We start from the raw sequence: 17014 nt of genomic DNA, 5'->3' as shown, positions 1-17014 counted from the left end.
ACATAATTCGTATATAGTTTGCACATTAGGCAGCTGAATTCGTTATAGTTACTGTTGCCTTGCCAACTACGCTTTCTGTATTATTTGTGTGTTTCGTTTGTGTATTAAATGATGTGAAACTTCAACCTTAGCGATTAGATCGGTAGCCAAGAGACAGGCGTTTCTAAATCAACATGTAAATTGTTAGTTCTGTCAAACAAAATTGAATCGTCGCCTCTCATTCCCTTGCAAATTTCGCTGCAAGCTAAAGATGACTCCGGAGGACTCTGGTTAGTTCTACACTCGAGTCTGAGGGCCGTGAATGTCACGCTTGAGTTGTATGTTACCAATTTTAGGCATATAAGAAATTCATCACGTTAGTTATATTTGTATAGTAGAAGCTTCCCAAGTTGTGTCTATAACCACAACGAGAGTCGTCGATTGTCCGAGTGTACTCGCGTTCGGAAGAACCAAAGAACATTGGCTTTGAAGATCCGAGGCAACTTGAATTTAAATATTTGAACAAAGAATTTCGCAATCATCCCTGGATTTAGTATATTATCTACAGTATTTATCAAAGGTCTTCTGGAGTTAGCGTGCCAGGATTCTTGGGGCTAAGTTGATAGACGGCGAAACGCTGTTTCCTCGAAGGTCCGGCGTAATTTGATATCGAAAACAAAAAGTACTTTGCAATATTTGTAGTCTACGCTTGCTGAATCGGTTTCAGAAGACATATTTACAAGTAATCGGCAAGTTTACCGGCTTTACGTCTAAATAGAAATCGGCAAATATCTGTGGAATTTTTGGGTGTTCCTACAGCAAGTTCTAGTTCGGTTCCTTTGGCAACTGGGGCTGAAATTCACTGGAGACTGAATATTTGAATATTAAACTTGTGTGGTGTAGTTTTTAAAAGGAAAGAGAAGTTCACCACGAGACTTTTGAGTTGGGAAACTCTACAAAGACACAGCCTGTCGTAAATCAAGTTTTCGAACGGACATCACAAAATGCCTTGTGAAGTCAACTACGAGTGTTCAAAGGAAAGTGAAGGTACTCTATTGTTACCTATACTTAATGAAAGCGAATGGTCTGAAGCTGTGCGCATTATATTCTATTTGGTTGCCTTGGTTTGGTCTTTTACGGGCGTCGCGATCATCGCCGATGTCTTCATGTGCGCAATTGAAACAATCACGAGTAAAGTTAAGATCATAAAAGTCGCAAAGCCAGGCGCTGCAAACGATTTCGAAGAGGTGGAAGTTCGCGTCTGGAACGACACCGTCGCGAATTTAACTCTAATGGCACTCGGGTCGTCTGCCCCGGAAATTCTCTTATCTATTATAGAGATCATCGGCACGAATTTCGAAGCCGGGAAACTGGGGCCGAGCACGATCGTCGGCTCCGCTGCGTTCAATTTGCTCGTGATCACGGGCGTGTGCGTCATGGCGATACCTAATGGTGAGGTACGGACGATCAAATCGCTAAAGGTGTTCGCCGTGACGGCTGTGTGCTCCGTCATGGCCTACGTCTGGCTTGTGATAATCCTGAAGGTTAGCAGCGAAAACGTCGTGGATCTCTGGGAGGCCATTTTTACATTTCTCCTCTTTCCGATGTTGGTTATTGTCGCTTACATGGCCGACAAGGAACTGGGCTGTTCTTCCTCTGGAGTGCGACCCTCGCAAGACATAGGAATGCTCGAATTAGGTACGTTTGCATGTTTTCAAACCGATTGGGTGTATTGCATTTCAAAATAGGGACCTTACGCATGTAGGACGCGAACACGACGACGACGGCTATCAATACAATGGGTCATTGAAAAGAAATGAATAATTAAAGACCCTTGATGGGTTTTAGACGTTGTCTTCGTTCTGTTTACAACGGGAAAACGTCGTTTTTTACGTCTTGCCTAGAACGGTTGCATTTCAGGACCCAGTGAGCCCTACTTCGAATTAGGCTCTATAGAATTGTCCTTAAACATGAACACAATGTTTTTAACGCCTTATATCTCACTAAATCGGTACAATTAATAATATACAACAACCACTTTGCTATAGCATCTATTTAAAGGAGAATTTCAGCCGCGTCGTCGTCGTGTTGCCGTCCAACATGCGTAAGGTCCCTATTGAGCCTGCGCGACGGTGCGGTTGAGTGAGGCGAGCCTGGGACACCGACAGTCCACCGAAAAATTATTCTTTCAACTGCTTTAAAGCCAGCTTTTTTTTGCGATTTTGTGTGCGATTTTCTTCTTTTGATAGATGTGAACGAGTGAATTAGTTACTGATGTTCAAATAAGAGCTCTTATACATCAGAACATTCGTAACTAATCACACGTTCACATCTACCAAAAGAAGAAAATCGTACTTTTTTTGTAAACGGGGTTTCAGAAAAGCAATCAATCTATCAATTAATAAGAAGAATCTTTCTCTTGATAATATTATGAGGTTAAAGGAAATTGGCAATGAAAAATAACCTCCTTGAAAGAACTCCTAAAACTATATACTAAGTTTCATCATCAAAATTTTACATCTTTCTTAGTTCTTCAAATATCCAGGCTGAAGATGGCGAGTTGTCCGCCATCTTGTCCTATAATTAGATCTAATTAAATGACGTCACAAACAGGGACAAAATTATAGACGCGTGCAAATCTTTTTAATAAACTGAGTGGATGCTCCTGTGTCGCAAGCGTATGAGTGAATTAACAAGATTACCGATTAATTTGTATTCAACATCGTCAACAAGGCACGGGAAACGCTCAATAAATTCATAAATTTACCCTGTCACGTCTTGCATAACCTGTATTTGTATATTCAAGGGGCCCAAGTTGGACACCTTCTTTAATTTAACAACCTTTTTTCTTTTCACAATAGCTGAGGGTTCCCAGGTACTTGAGCCTTCGAAGGACCCAGAAATCATGGCTTTCATCAAGGTAGGTTCCGAACACACCCCCCCCGGAACTTTACGGTTTCATCAAGGTAGGTTCCGAACACCCCCCCCGGAACTTTACGGTTTCATCAAGGTAGGTTCCGAACACCCCCCCCGGAACTTTACGGTTTCATTGTTGGTTGAAAAACAGCAAACTTCCGGACGTAATCATCTTGTGAATTTTTTCCAGGAGTTGAATCAGAATAATCAACTCACTGAGGAGGATCAAGCAAAACTTGTCGCGATGCGAATTCAGGCCAAGACGCCGAAGAATTATGGGTACTACCGCGTTGGAGCACTACGGGGGATTGGAGGAGGCAAGAAGCTGACGCCGTCAATGAATACTCATTTACATGAGGTGAATAATGTTTCACTGTTATGACACTGAACGCGTTTCTTATTTCCAAAGGAAACATGCCCGTTGTTCTCATGAATCAAGTCTCATATTTCTTTGCCTTGAAATACAATCTTAGTAAATGAAAAACTATTCTTTTTTTATAAGACCTATGACGAACTTTCTGAAGTACAGTTCTCATCTGATGCACTATCCCATATTCGGTCCTCTGAGTCAGGTGAGAAGACTGTAATATCTGACAGTATCAGGGATCGGTTGTATCAAGCCCGTTTAGCTTAAACGGTGGTTAAGTTCAAAATAGAAAGCAAGTCTAACGTCTTATTCAACGAATAAGCCTTAATACAAAGATACTGTTTACAACTACATTGTATTCAGTGCATAATATTCACGTTGATTCATTCAAGAGAGATGTAAGAGTGTTATTTAATTTTGACTTATCCACCGTTTAAGCTAAACGGGCTTGATACAACCGGCCCCAGTTGTCTATACTGGCATCTGTTTCCAATATCTTCTTCTAATTCCCCGGGTTTCTTTACCAGAACCGCCGAAAACGTTTGTTGAATTCGCCTCGCCACAATACGCGGTGTTGGAAAGTTCCAAAATTGTAAAAATCGCCATCATAAGAACTGGCAATACAAAGATACCAGCTGTTGTGAAGTAAGGTGAACCCAGACAGCTTATTGTAGAATACTACCTACACTGGACCACCACGTTTGAGATATCTTTCTCAGGTAGTTCAGACACAAACCACGACAGCTTATTGTAGAATACTACCTACACTGTACCATACACCACGTTTAAGATATCTTTTTCAGGTAGTTCAGAGTTCAGACACAAACCACGACTTTTTTCATTAATTACCTCATCATTTCTCTCTATCAAGCTTCGAAACTATTGATGGCACAGCAATGGCACAGTCGGACTACATTGCGAAAAAGGACTCGTTGGTATTTAAACCCGACGAAACGATAAAACACGTCACAATCGAGATCGTTGACGACAATGAGTGGGAAGAAGATGAAGTGTTCTTCGTTAAACTCTCCTGTTATGATGCTTCCGATAAACAAGTTCAGATCGGCCATCAGAGCATCACTGAAGTCACCATTATCAACGATGACGGTGGGTAGAAACTAAAGCTATTTACTTAGATAGCTCTATCAGTTCTAAACTGTTCTTTCTAGAGGTCCAGTAAGGATCATCTCTTATTGATCCAGTGTTACCACAGAAGGAAACCTAAACTAAACTAACTTTATTTATACTGGATAGCTCTATCAGTTCTAAACTGTTCTTTTTAGAGGTCCAATAAGGATCATCTAAACTAACTAACCATATTTATCCTTAAATGCAACTGTACCATCTCTACTCTAGAACCTGGTGTGATAAGTTTTCAAAAGCCCAGTTATGTCGTAAAAGAAAGTATCGGAAAGGCCAGTTTAGTTTTGGAGCGTACCAAAGGGACCGACGGGACTGTTAGTGTCACGTGGACAACCAAGGACCAATCAGCGACCGAAGGTAAAGACTATGTTGGCGGAACTGGAACGGTCGTGTTTGAGCACGCTGAACAGATCAAGACGATTGACATTGCCATCAATGATGATAAAGAATTCGAAAAGGATGAATCGTTCATTATTGAGTTGAAAAATCCGACCGGAGGCGCCACCCTAGGTCGTCTTCAGAAGACTATTGTCACCATAGTAAATGACGATGGTAAGTGAGTGGTTACCAGTGTTGGTTTCTTGCATGTTTGTGGGATACCTGAAAACAGAAATGCTCTGTTAGGGCGCTTTCCTTTTTACGGTAAAAAGGCCAGACCGGTCCTGTTCATTTCAGGAAAAACAGATTACTGGGGCCGGTTGTATCAAGCCCGTTTAGCTTAAACGGTGGATAAGTCAAAATTAAATAACACTCTTACAACTATCTTGAATGAGTCAACTTGAATATTATGCACTGAATATGTAGTTATAAACAGTAGCTTTGTATTAAGGTCAAAAACTTTTTGTTCGCTTGTTGAATAAAACGGCAGACTTGCTTTCTATTTTGAACTTATCCACCGTTTAAGCTAAACGGGCTTGATACAACCGCCCCCTGGTATTTTAGAGTGTTTTAAGAACTCAAGCATTCTGGTATATTGTTATTACTGAATATACTATACGCATTCAAGTATATTGTTATTAAAATCTGCCTAACACGGGAAATCCAGTTTTACTGCTATATTCGTAACGAAATACTCTATTTCAATTCAAAATATCGCCGATTTGACCATTTTGGCCACTGGAAGGACAGCACCGTTAATTCGTGAAGCTAGCTGCGAGGTTTATATTAGACGAAGTGTTAAGCAAATATTTCTAAATGTTCCAGAGTACAAGCGGGTATTTGACAGAGTTGTTGGTCTCACGCATCTTAATTTGAACCGCATGAAGCTCGGTTCGGAGACCTGGGGACAGCAGTTCAGGAATGCAATGTCAGTGAACGGGGGAGATGTGGAGAACGCAACGTCGATGGATTATTTCATGCATTTCATTACCTTCCCATGGAAAGTAAGTAGCTCATTTTAAGGCGGGAAGGGTGGAGTGGATTTTGAGGGTTCAACATGGGGATTTGTATTAATCGGAATGTTTTCTAAAGGGGTGGGGGGGGGGGGAACTCTACCCAACCAGGTCTTACAAGTGTATTTATCTCCATTACAACTCCAAAATTATGTTATATTTTTGTACCTATTTATGATATTCATAAAATCTTCACTCCAGGTTATCTTTGCTCTATGTCCCCCCTGTACCTGGCTTGGTGGCTGGCTAGCGTTCTGTGTTGCCTTGGGAATGATTGGCATTCTAACCGCAGTCGTTGGCGATCTTGCCACCATATTTGGCTGTCTGGTCGGCCTGAAAAAGGAGGTCACCGCCATCACGTTTGTCGCCATGGGAACCAGTTTACCAGATCTTTTTGCCAGCAAGACCGCGGCAACTGCTGAAAAGCATGCCGACGCGTCTGTGGGGAATGTCACTGGTAGTAATAGTGTGAACGTGTTCCTTGGCCTGGGTACGCCATGGGTGATTGCAGCTGCCTACTGGCATGCCAAGGTAAGAGCCGCCTTCTTAATCCTCACTGGACCTCTAGGAAGAACAGTTTAAAACTGATAGAGCTATCCAGTATAAATAAAGTTAGTTTAGTTTAGGTTTCCTCCTGTGGTAACACTTGATCCTTACTGGACCTTTAGGAAGAACAGTTTAGAACTGATAGAGCTATCCAATATAGATAAAGTTAATCTAGTTTAGATTTCCTCCGGTAGTAAGGTTCTCCTGTAGTGGTTTTCATAAATTTCATTTCAATTTCAGGATAAGGTCTTTGTTGTGGAAGCTGGTACTCTGACAATCAGTGTAATAGTGTATGCAGTTTGTGCAACGATTTGTCTAGCTTTTCTCGTCCTACGGCGGCGTGTTTCTGCATTTGGAAACGCCGAACTGGGTGGGCCTAACAAGGCGAAATATATTACCGGAGTTTTCTTTATTTCTCTCTGGTTCGTTTACATCATTATCTCATCTCTCGTAAGCTACGACGTACTGGATGTGAAAATATAAACTGTGGATAGAAATCTTTGGCAGAATTCATCTAACTGATCCGAAACATGGGAGAGCGTTCTGGACGATTAAAATCCACGAGATAATAATGAAAACTGTCAAATGTAATTTTTCAGTTTTACTATTACCACGCAAGTGTATGCGCTATCAAATATATCTTGTCTGTATCAGTCTGTATGTAAATTACTGTAAATATAGTTTCATAAACTGGTCGCTTTTAACCTACACCAGTCGGGTAATTTAGTAAAATGTTTTCTATTATTCATAAAGTGGTCATGAAAATATTAAAAAATATGGATATCGATCTTAGAAATATGTAAGGTGGTTATCTGTGTCTGCACATAACACAGCTGGCAATGTAGAGAACATACCCCAACTATTTCTGTGGATGAAAATCGAAATACCCAAAGAAAATCCAAGAATTGCTCTAGTGTGGAATTCGGGTGTACATTCAGCTCTGGCTCTGATTGGCTAGAGCTGTCCACCATTCAAAACACTGAAATACTTTTCACTGGTGGAGCAACGTCAGTGGTGCAAAACCCCCCATCGGCGTTTATTCGAATACTCTGAATCAGCGTTCGTGCAGTTGCAGCGGTTTGTGCCATTTCAACATGCGTCAAAGTGTCGAAGAAAAGTTAGGAAGTTTCTGAATTCTAATGTTTTCTAAGGAAATGTAAAAAAATTAACAACCTTTTTGTAATTTCTCTTTGTTTTCTAAAATAAAACTCCCTATGCTTGACCGAAAGTTAGAATGGATTTAAGGCGAGGAAATTCGTTCGGAAATGGCTTGCTCTACGCAGGATTTAATCAGGATCAAGGTTAGTATGTGAGGCTTGACTGCTTGTGCAAAATGAGGTTTATATCTTGTGTGAAGTGTCACAGTGAACGCAATAATTTCGTGTTTGCTTTATCGCCCGTTGTGTTTTCTCGTTGTTTTAATAAAGGTTGTTTTGCCTGTGGGATGGAGAACGGATTTCGAGTTTACAATTGCGATCCTTTGAAGGAGAAAGAACGGCAAGGTGCTTTGCAATGCTATTTTAAAAAATACGATACGTTTTAATGACTTTAATTGCTTGTGATTTGTTAAAAATTTAAGATTGTATAATTAAATTAAAGTAGTTTAATAATTAAATAAATGATTTCTTGAATAATTTGTACCAAAATGACTACATTTTTAAACTGGCCATTGGGTCACATGCTTTAGGACATATGAATATATTATTGTATTATTAACATTCCCGACCATTAATCTTGCTTTTCCAAAAGGACTCATTTTTCAGGACTTCATTTTTTCTACTTAATTTATCAAAGATCAATCACATCACCAGGCCAAAATACTACTTGCCACCATGTGAAGCATTTATGCAAACTTTTAACCAGTTATGAAAAATTTGATTGCTCTTTTTAAACTTGGTGGCTCTATAGGGTGTATAAAAAAACGCAACTGAAATTCTCATGAATATTCACTTATTTTCAGTAATAAAAGTTTTATAGGCCCTTTGGAACTATTAGGGGACCCTGTATATTTATCATGGGACCTCATCATTTTTCACCATTTTGAGTGTGTCGACATATATACCACTTGTTTTGTGATTTTGTTAGATTTTACCGATGGAGGTATTGCGTATGTTGAAATGTTGTTCAGATGTAACTATGTTGCCCTCGTTGGAGGAGGAAAAAACCCAAAATATACTCCAAATAAAGGTAGGGACCACTTCTCACTCAAATTGAACAACCTGGATGTATATTCTAGTGACAAGTAAATTTGTCATTCAGGTATACAGCAATGAGTGTTTTAGGTAATTCATAATGAGCATTTTAAACGTTACTTCTTGTAATAAAGATTTTCTTCACCGTAGTGTTGATTTGGGACGACCTAAAGAAGTCGATTGTAATTCAGCTGGAGTTCTCCAGTGATGTTCGAGCTGTGAAACTTCGAAGAGACAGGTACTAATACACAATACTTACATTAGACTTGCATTATTATAGAGATAAAAGCTGTGGGTTACTTTAAATGTGGCCATTTGATTGTTTTCATTCTCATTTATCTTGTATCAGGATTGTTGTGGTTTTGGATACAATCATCAAGGTTTTTACATTCACACAAAATCCTCAACAACTCCATGTCTTTGAGACATCGCCAAATGCAAAAGGTACATTAACAGAACTCCTTAAGACAATCGCATTTTGACCCATTTTTTTGATAGTATGTCTCTACTAATGAAAATAAAAGTGTCTGGTGTTAGACAAAGTAAAAACAAAATGATAGCTGCATTAGGTGCATTACCAGATAGTGAGTAAAAAAATGTAAAAACTGTGAAGTACATAAGTTAGTTTCAAAGGTTTCATATCATTCAATAGCCAAGTTTTGTGTTTTAGGTCTATGTGTTTTGTGCCCAAGTAGCAATAATTCCTTGTTAGCGTTCCCTGCGAGAAGAACTGGTCACGTTCAAATCGTAGATCTTGCGAATACCGAAAAAGCACCATTAGATATCCCAGCCCATGAGGGGCATTTGGCGTGCATCTGTCTAAACTTACAAGGCACAAGATTAGCCACAGCATCGGAAACGGTAATGATTTTGCTTTGTGACATTGAATGCACTTGTAGAAACATAAATACATATTTTTAAGAGCATCTCCCAATGTTTTTTTTAAATCTATGGCTGTTTTTTCATTCATTTTCAATTCTACTATTATTAATCAACACAGGGAACACTTATTCGTGTTTTTGATGTTGGCACTGGTGATTTTCTAAATGAACTAAGAAGAGGGTCTGGTAATGCAAATATATTTAGGTAAAAACAAATTTTTCCATGTTGTTGAGCCCTCTGTTTAAGATATATTAAGGCAACTTCCCAAAATAATTACATATTTACATTATGTTGAAGTTACATTACGTTGAAAGGTTAGAGGCAAGACTAAGGGTTTGAATTATGGTTCTGGTTACGATAAGGGTTACAAATAGAGTTAGTGTAAGATAAGGCTTAATTAGGATTAAGGTTTAGGGTTTAGATTAGAGTTAGCAATACGGTTTAAATTCAGGTTGAGGATTAAGATTTTAGATTGTGTGTATATTTGCTTGCAATGCACCCAGATGATCCTTACCTTATTATTTTACTTTGTGAATTCTGTAGTATAAATTTCAATCATGACTCGTCACTGTTGTGTGTGTCAAGTGACCACTGGACTGTTCATATTTTCGAAGTGGAGGACAATAAGAAAAGCAAACAGTCAAGGTAACAAAGACACTCTTGTCCTGGATATAGCATTTTGCTGTAGATATCTTCTTTTTTGTAAAGCACTCCCTTTCTCCCTTCAGCTTCAGGCCTTTGAAATACTTTAATTCGACTTGGAGTTTTTCACGATTTCGAGTTCCTGAGGGAGCACCTTGTATCTGTGCTTTTGGTAATGATAAGAATTCTGTTATTGGTAAGTTATGAATTAGATGATTGAGAAAAATAGCTTAAGTTTTAAACTGTTCTTCCTAGAGGTCCAGTAAGGATCATCTCTTATTGATCCAGTGTTACTACAGGAGGAAACCTAAACTAAACTAACTTTATTTACACTGGATAACTCTATCAGTTCTAAACTGTTCTTCCTAGAGATCCAGTAAGGATCATCTCTTATTGATCCAGTGTTACTACAGGAGGAAACCTGGACTAAGACCCTTCCTCCTAGACAGATATTAACAACTTAAATTATTTATTCTTTTCAGCTATTTGTGCGGACGGCAGTTACTACAAATTTGCGTTCAACGCGAAAGGAGAGTGCACTAGAGACGCTTATGCTCAGTTCCTTCAGATGACTGATGGTGATTAGCATATGGTACCAGCCAGTCGATTCTGGTTACCAGTCTATGGTAGTCCTCAGGGTCTCCTCTAAACATGGTCTGTAAGTCTGAGTGAATGAACGAATGTACTGTACACAAATATTGATTAATTGCCATATATTTTTGATAATATCGCGCGTCGCATAATAGAAGTTGGCCTTTACCAACGAGGACTATAGAACGGTAAATGGCAGTCAACTTGGTTTTTTTAACTATTCGTACCCAGGGTATGCGCTTTTAAGATGCGAGAATTTCCGAGGGCCGATATATATTTAGCTGGATTGCGCTATCCAAAATCGATAGTTTTACTGCGCTTCAAGCATTCTTACAACGTTTGAAACAATAATCATATGATAGTAGCCCGGTAGTAAGGGGCTGTTTACATGAGCCCGGTTACCCGAGATTCAACGAAGCGTGAGAGGACTTTGAGGTGTTGAAATAAGTCTTTATGACACCAAACAAGCACATGCTATTGTTATGGTGATTATACGACTGCCAGGATCATGTTATCTGCTCATTTCAATACCTCAAAATCATCTCACGCTTCGTTGAATCTCGGGTAACCGGGCTCATGTAAACAGCCCCTTACTACCCCAATCGAGGATTACCTTCACGATGTGGAAATGTGATTTAAAATAATTCAACGGATATCACACAAACTACAGTAGTTATATATAAACACATAGATGGACGATTTTTTTAATAATGCTGATTTAGCTTATGCTCCTACAAGCGTAATTTTCAAACGCTTTCAAAATCGTTTTTGTCCGTTTATCGTTTTGACGCCCCGTTCTTAACGGTCCAAAGCTGCCCAATATATTGAACTCAACTTCTAAACGGAAATATTTGCAGCCAATTGGTTTTAGAACCTAAAATTATTGAAAACGTTACCATGTAAACACACTTGTTTTCAAATTTTGGCCAATTCTAGTATTTACTCGATCGTCTCTTCATTGGCGGTGCTCCACAAGCAAAGCCAAAGCCGTAGTTTGCAACCTCAGCCAGTTGCAAACGAAAAAATGGCAAAAAAGCTCGCAAAACGTCTCCGCAACACTGGGGAACTTGCTTAAAACCGGTTCTCCACTAGGCGGATTTTTCGCGCGAAGCGACTTTATTCTTTTGTATTTGGGCAATTTGTTCCAGATGGTTGCAGCTGGGAGCTCTGGAACAAGCTACGTGCGAAAATTAACGCTAGTGGAAAACCAGCCGTGTGCTACCGGCTTTAGACTTTATTGAATGCGAAATTACTGTTGTCATCGCAGAGTTTTGGCAGTGTATGTAAACCTAGTCCTAGGTTTAATTATAATATACGCACAAAATTATTGTAAAAATTTTGATAACGAATTAGAGTTGTTTTATTCATCGTGATTGACATTAACACAATTCGTGTGATTAAAATATCTATGATCTATGTCTCAAGATGGAGCTCTTAGATCTACAGGGTGTCCCAAAAAAATGTCCCCCCTATTGAAATGAAGCTTCTGTTGGAGTTTGAATGCATGATCAACGCAGTAGTGTGTAAATAGCACAGTTATTAGGTTGAGGCATTCAAATAAAGTGTCTTGTTTTCAATTGGGTTTATCATAATATTAAGGCAATCCGATTCTAACAAAGGCTTGATTTCAATTGAGAGGACTTTTTTGGGGTACCCAGCGTCGCATTTTGGTCATGTCGAGTTTAATTGAAATAATACATGAGATGATAATGATGCTCATCAAGCCTCATTAGTCACTGTTTGTATTCCTCTCCACGCGACCGAAATGCGACGTATACAAGCTAGCCATCAGATCGAGTAAACTTCAAAGTTTGCTTGCAAAATGTTAAAAATTGTGGAAAATATAGCCCTGCAAAGCGCGCAAGTTTTATAACGTATTTCTATAACCTTCATATATATAGAAAAGACAACCGCTGTGGTTAAAAAGTGTTTATCAGGCGTAATATAAATTATGAACGTGTTCAAATTGGCTTGTACAACATTTTGCGAGCAAACCTTCTAGTTTTACTGCGATGCTGCTGTAGGATTCTATTCGTGTAAGGTTTGGGGTTCGCCATTTCTTGTTTAGAAAATAAAGTCCATGCACATGCAGCTAAAGCTATTTCCCACATCCAAGCACAATATCTTGCATTTTCATCTGCCTCTACGAATTTCTTAATTTCCCTGTGGTGCAAAAGGTTTTTTCGTGGGCGGCGATCTAAGATTCTCAAAAGAGCTGTTTTTTGTGGGCGGCCATGTTAGATTCTCAGTATAGGTTTTCCAAGAAAAAAACGATTTGGAGTGCCAATGGAATGGATAATTTCGGTTTACAAAAAGGCGCCAATATAATATATTTATACCGTGCTTTAAAATCGTTATAAATTTCACTAATCAATTTGAATAAAACTGATAGATTTTGGTTTTCAGCGTCTGTTTTCAGCATCTGCCATAGTTGAGTTATTATATTTGTATTTAATATATTATAATTCAAGGAAATTAAAACTTTGTCGGTATATGACAAGCACGTATATGTCACTCAAGTAAAAAGCATTTGTAATGCATACTGCTATATGTTTCATAACACATCGATAGGCAAAACACCGTATCCTGTGATCTGGCAATGAATGAAGCCGGGATATAATGAAATACATATTCCTTGGGTGGGATTAATCAATTATTACTGCATGTGCACAGATCTATAACAGCAAATTAAACTCTCTGGTCTATACGTTCTTTCATTTGAATTCGAGTTTAACACAACAAAATACGAACAATATGAAACCGGCCGCGGTTTTAAAATAATACATTTATTTTTTCGCTATCATGTAGCCAAACTTTGAGAAAGCTTAAAGGTCAACACAGACCGGACGCGATCGGCAACGCGATGCGAATTTTCAGTTTTCAGAAACACATAAATTAATTCCTGGAAGCAAAATTTGGAATTAATGGATGCCAGAGCAGTCAAAATGTATTATTGTTAAGTAATCTACAAGAATATTATTATAGTTTAAAATTTATTTGCTTTTGGAAAATCAAAAGCTTTGAAAAATCGCGCCGCGTTGCTAAATCGCGTCCGGTCTGTGTGGGCCTTAAATCTCGTGTTTTGCGATTCATCTCTATATAATCATCATTTGCGAATCATCTATAAACTATAATTAATAATCATACGATGCTACGGTTTAATATCGTTAGTTATTGATTTCAAAATAGAATATGAATTGTTTGCGATGTTTTTGTAAAAACACAACTTTTAAAGTGCCTAGCGTCAGGGTTTATGATAGCTTATCGTGCATGTATGAAATCTTCATCGACCATCAAAAAACATCTGCGGCGCGTACTGACGGGCCCCGTTGCACGACGGGTACAATTTTAAGCAAGAGGGGGGAGGGGGTAGGGCTGTTGTGTGACAAACATTTAATTACATAATATGCATGATTCTCGAGAGATATGCGTCTTACAACAGTAGACAATTCTGACGCTAAATATCCAGTTACTATTTTAGTGACTATCTCATTTACAGCTGCATAGCCACAGCTGTTTTTGTCAGTAAAATGCTGGCATCTTTCACGTTGCTAATCAGAAAATGATCTTTGTTAGATCAGCCTCACGTTTCACAGCATAGGACTGGTTCGCATATGTCGCCGACGACAGTCGGCGACGTATCGATTGTGGCCGCGGCGACGAAGAAAATTTATTCAAAATAACCGAGCACTTTATTCATCAGTGATCACCGACAATGTCTACCGCCGATCGTCGGTGACATGAGAACCAGGTCTTATATACATAAATACATATATTATATATAAGTCTAAGTGTATTTTTGAGTGCCCGCGTGTTGACAGAAATTGACTGAAAATTTTTAATATATTGCTAAAAGTGATCCTTCGGTTACAAAGTTGTAAACTTGAAACAATCGTGAGAGTATTTTAGGTGGGTGGGGGACAGTTGTACGAAAGCCGGATGGCGCTACCCACCCGGATAGTGTTATTCTCAATCGTTCTAAAATCGCCCGTTGCTCGGTATAACTTTAACCAAACCTTATAGTATTCTTATATTGGATGTTCTTTTGATCCTATATATAACGGTTAACTCCGAATCTGAAATTTCATTGCTTTTCAAGCTTGTTTGAAGAAATCACTATATATCCGGTGCATGCATGCATGATATCTCTATAGAACTAAACTGCCCCCAGATACGTGGCGTGATCAATCATACATTTAATATACTACATGACACGATGGAAAATTTAATTGCGTTTTCCTTCATGTTTGCACATCCTACATGCAAATTAACACTGGAAAAGGTACGTTTTTACAGATGCACATAACTTTTTGTGCTAGGAATGAGAAATATACTTCATCGAAAGTCGTCTAATCTTTGGGTTACTAGCTATTTCGAATCGCTTACTTCAACACGAAAGAATTGCTGTATGAGGTGTTATTTTATATAGTATACATATACGCTTGACTATATATAAAAATTAGAAAAAGGTGCGTGAATTTGAACACAGTATTCATTGAGGTGTAATTTTATAAAGACAACTTAGTTATCCCAGAATAAAACGCGCAATGTTTATTACCATTACCATCTGCGTTGTACGCGTATTCACATTCAATATCTTTAGGCCTTATATAAAAGCGTTCTCGTAATAATATTTACTTAACCAATGAAGAATCTATATCGAAAAATTGATGAACGGATTCGTTTATATGATGAAGTATTTTGTATTCCCATTGCCAAAAAAGCGATCTAATTCGCCCTCAAATTTAGAAAAATATACTTTTCTGTTGAACTATATATATAAATCTATGTATAGCTCTATTGTAGCTCTCTATACGAGAGCGTCCTATTTAAATATATCGAGTTTTTTTAACCCAATATTTTTTGTTATGTTACCTTAACGACGGGCAACGTATATACGTTATTAAAATAAAAACGGGCGGCAGTTGAAATTAATATGATCTTCCAGAGTGTCTCCGAGTCGCTCCTTAATTTCTAAGCTTGGTTGACGCGCATTTCCACGGAAAAAGAAATTGAACTAACTGCCTAAAAAGGTAAGATTAACATAATTCGTAGACCTTTCCCAAAAGCTTCATTATGAGTGTATATGAAAGTTGAGCAATGATATTCATATGGGGCCCCTTGGTGTTTTCTTAAAGTATCTTTTATTTGCTATCGTATACATTTTTTAGCCTTTCAAATAACGTCCATGAATGCGAAAGGCAAAGAGTCAGGACAAAATGAGCTTTTGAACCTGTTTAGGAGCTTATTTGAAATCTCTTTAACCCGCGTCATTTATAATTCAGCTGGTAATTTTAGGATTAAGTTATTTTACTACTATAAAAGCTCAATGAAAATACGTATATATTTAAGGTAATTGTGTTCGTAGCTCGTAGCTCGAAATTCGGACAATAGTGCGTTCAGAAAATGAAAGGGATTCTCATGTTACGTATTTTTCCAACTGAAGAAGACGCCGTCGTATGTCTACATCGTCTAAGTAGCTTTAAAATGACAACTGGGCACCGTATTAAACGCCCCGTCAATGTCGTTACGATAATTACGTTGTGCTTCATTCAAATTCTTCGCAGCAGCCAGCTGCCTGTATACATACATGCAGTTGAATAAACAAAGTCGAAGTTTCGCGAACAGGAAACTGAAGATCGTATTTAGTTGCTGGGCGATTGATTTCGAAAGACATTCGTCCAGTTTTCCTTTCAAAACACCCTTTTTCAGTTTCGACTTTTTGCGCGTCTTAGTGTTAACATGTGGGCACCATCGTTCCTGCTGCAGCAAATTTTCTATATGCGGCTAATATTAATTAATATTTTTCAAACAATATATACTTGTGGTCCGTTTAGCTGGTGGCGTGAATGAAAATTAACTTTGGCGATTTGAAATTATCACTGCATTTGCTTTTAAATGTTTGAACGAACGCATAAACATGATTAGTGTATATATTGTTTTCAGTTTTTGAGTTGTGTCGAATGCACGATTACGCGAAAAAAAAGGTTCAATGCTCAAAGATAGCGTTTACCTATTTTGTCACAACCTTTCTTTCTAAAAGAACCACCAGAAAAACGTTTAACTACTTTAACTTTTATAAGTTAACAATGAAAAATAACTTGTTTAAATATTGTCTGCTCTGCTTCATGACTGTCTTTGGTGGCGAGGATATAAATTTGTTTACACAAGATTTTGATAGCCGTAAGCATTCCTGTCAAAATATATTCTACATCCGCTATCTGTTTTTTATCGTGAGTTGCTTCGTCTATTCTTTTGCGAATCGTCAGCGAAGTTTTGTTGATTTTTATCTTTAAGATGGAAGCCATTTTAGTCGTCGTAATTTTCCTGATATTTTCGTCGGTCAAATCGACATCTCAGTTTTC

The 17014-nt window shown here is 38.3% G+C and overlaps 2 protein-coding genes across 2 annotated transcripts; both read left to right on the top strand.

Annotated features, from left to right (window-relative positions):
* The first annotated feature begins 58 nt into the window (after nucleotides 1-58).
* On the top strand, nucleotides 59-7122 carry LOC114519256 (sodium/calcium exchanger 3-like). The gene is made up of 10 exons (XM_028539357.1): nucleotides 59-1677; nucleotides 2841-2899; nucleotides 3086-3253; nucleotides 3398-3467; nucleotides 3790-3907; nucleotides 4134-4369; nucleotides 4619-4957; nucleotides 5609-5787; nucleotides 5998-6327; nucleotides 6583-7122. The coding sequence occupies exons 1-10, from the start codon at nucleotides 984-986 to the stop codon at nucleotides 6823-6825; spliced, it is 2436 nt and encodes an 811-aa protein (XP_028395158.1). The 5' UTR covers nucleotides 59-983; the 3' UTR covers nucleotides 6826-7122.
* Nucleotides 7123-7459: 337 nt separating this feature from the next.
* Nucleotides 7460-11089, top strand: LOC114519311 (WD repeat domain phosphoinositide-interacting protein 3-like). Its single transcript, XM_028539428.1, has 10 exons — nucleotides 7460-7643; nucleotides 7770-7844; nucleotides 8428-8529; nucleotides 8685-8772; nucleotides 8884-8978; nucleotides 9205-9395; nucleotides 9535-9620; nucleotides 9960-10061; nucleotides 10145-10254; nucleotides 10541-11089. Exons 1-10 carry the CDS (start codon nucleotides 7577-7579, stop codon nucleotides 10642-10644), a joined length of 1020 nt encoding a protein of 339 aa, XP_028395229.1. The 5' UTR covers nucleotides 7460-7576; the 3' UTR covers nucleotides 10645-11089.
* Nucleotides 11090-17014: the final 5925 nt, after the last annotated feature.

This window comes from Dendronephthya gigantea, unplaced genomic scaffold (assembly GCF_004324835.1).
Source record: "Dendronephthya gigantea isolate DGI-Jeju-01 unplaced genomic scaffold, DenGig_1.0 000013F, whole genome shotgun sequence".
In the NCBI taxonomy this organism is placed as follows: Eukaryota; Metazoa; Cnidaria; class Anthozoa; order Malacalcyonacea; family Nephtheidae; genus Dendronephthya; species Dendronephthya gigantea.
This window is presented reverse-complemented; position numbering and strand designations above follow the sequence as displayed.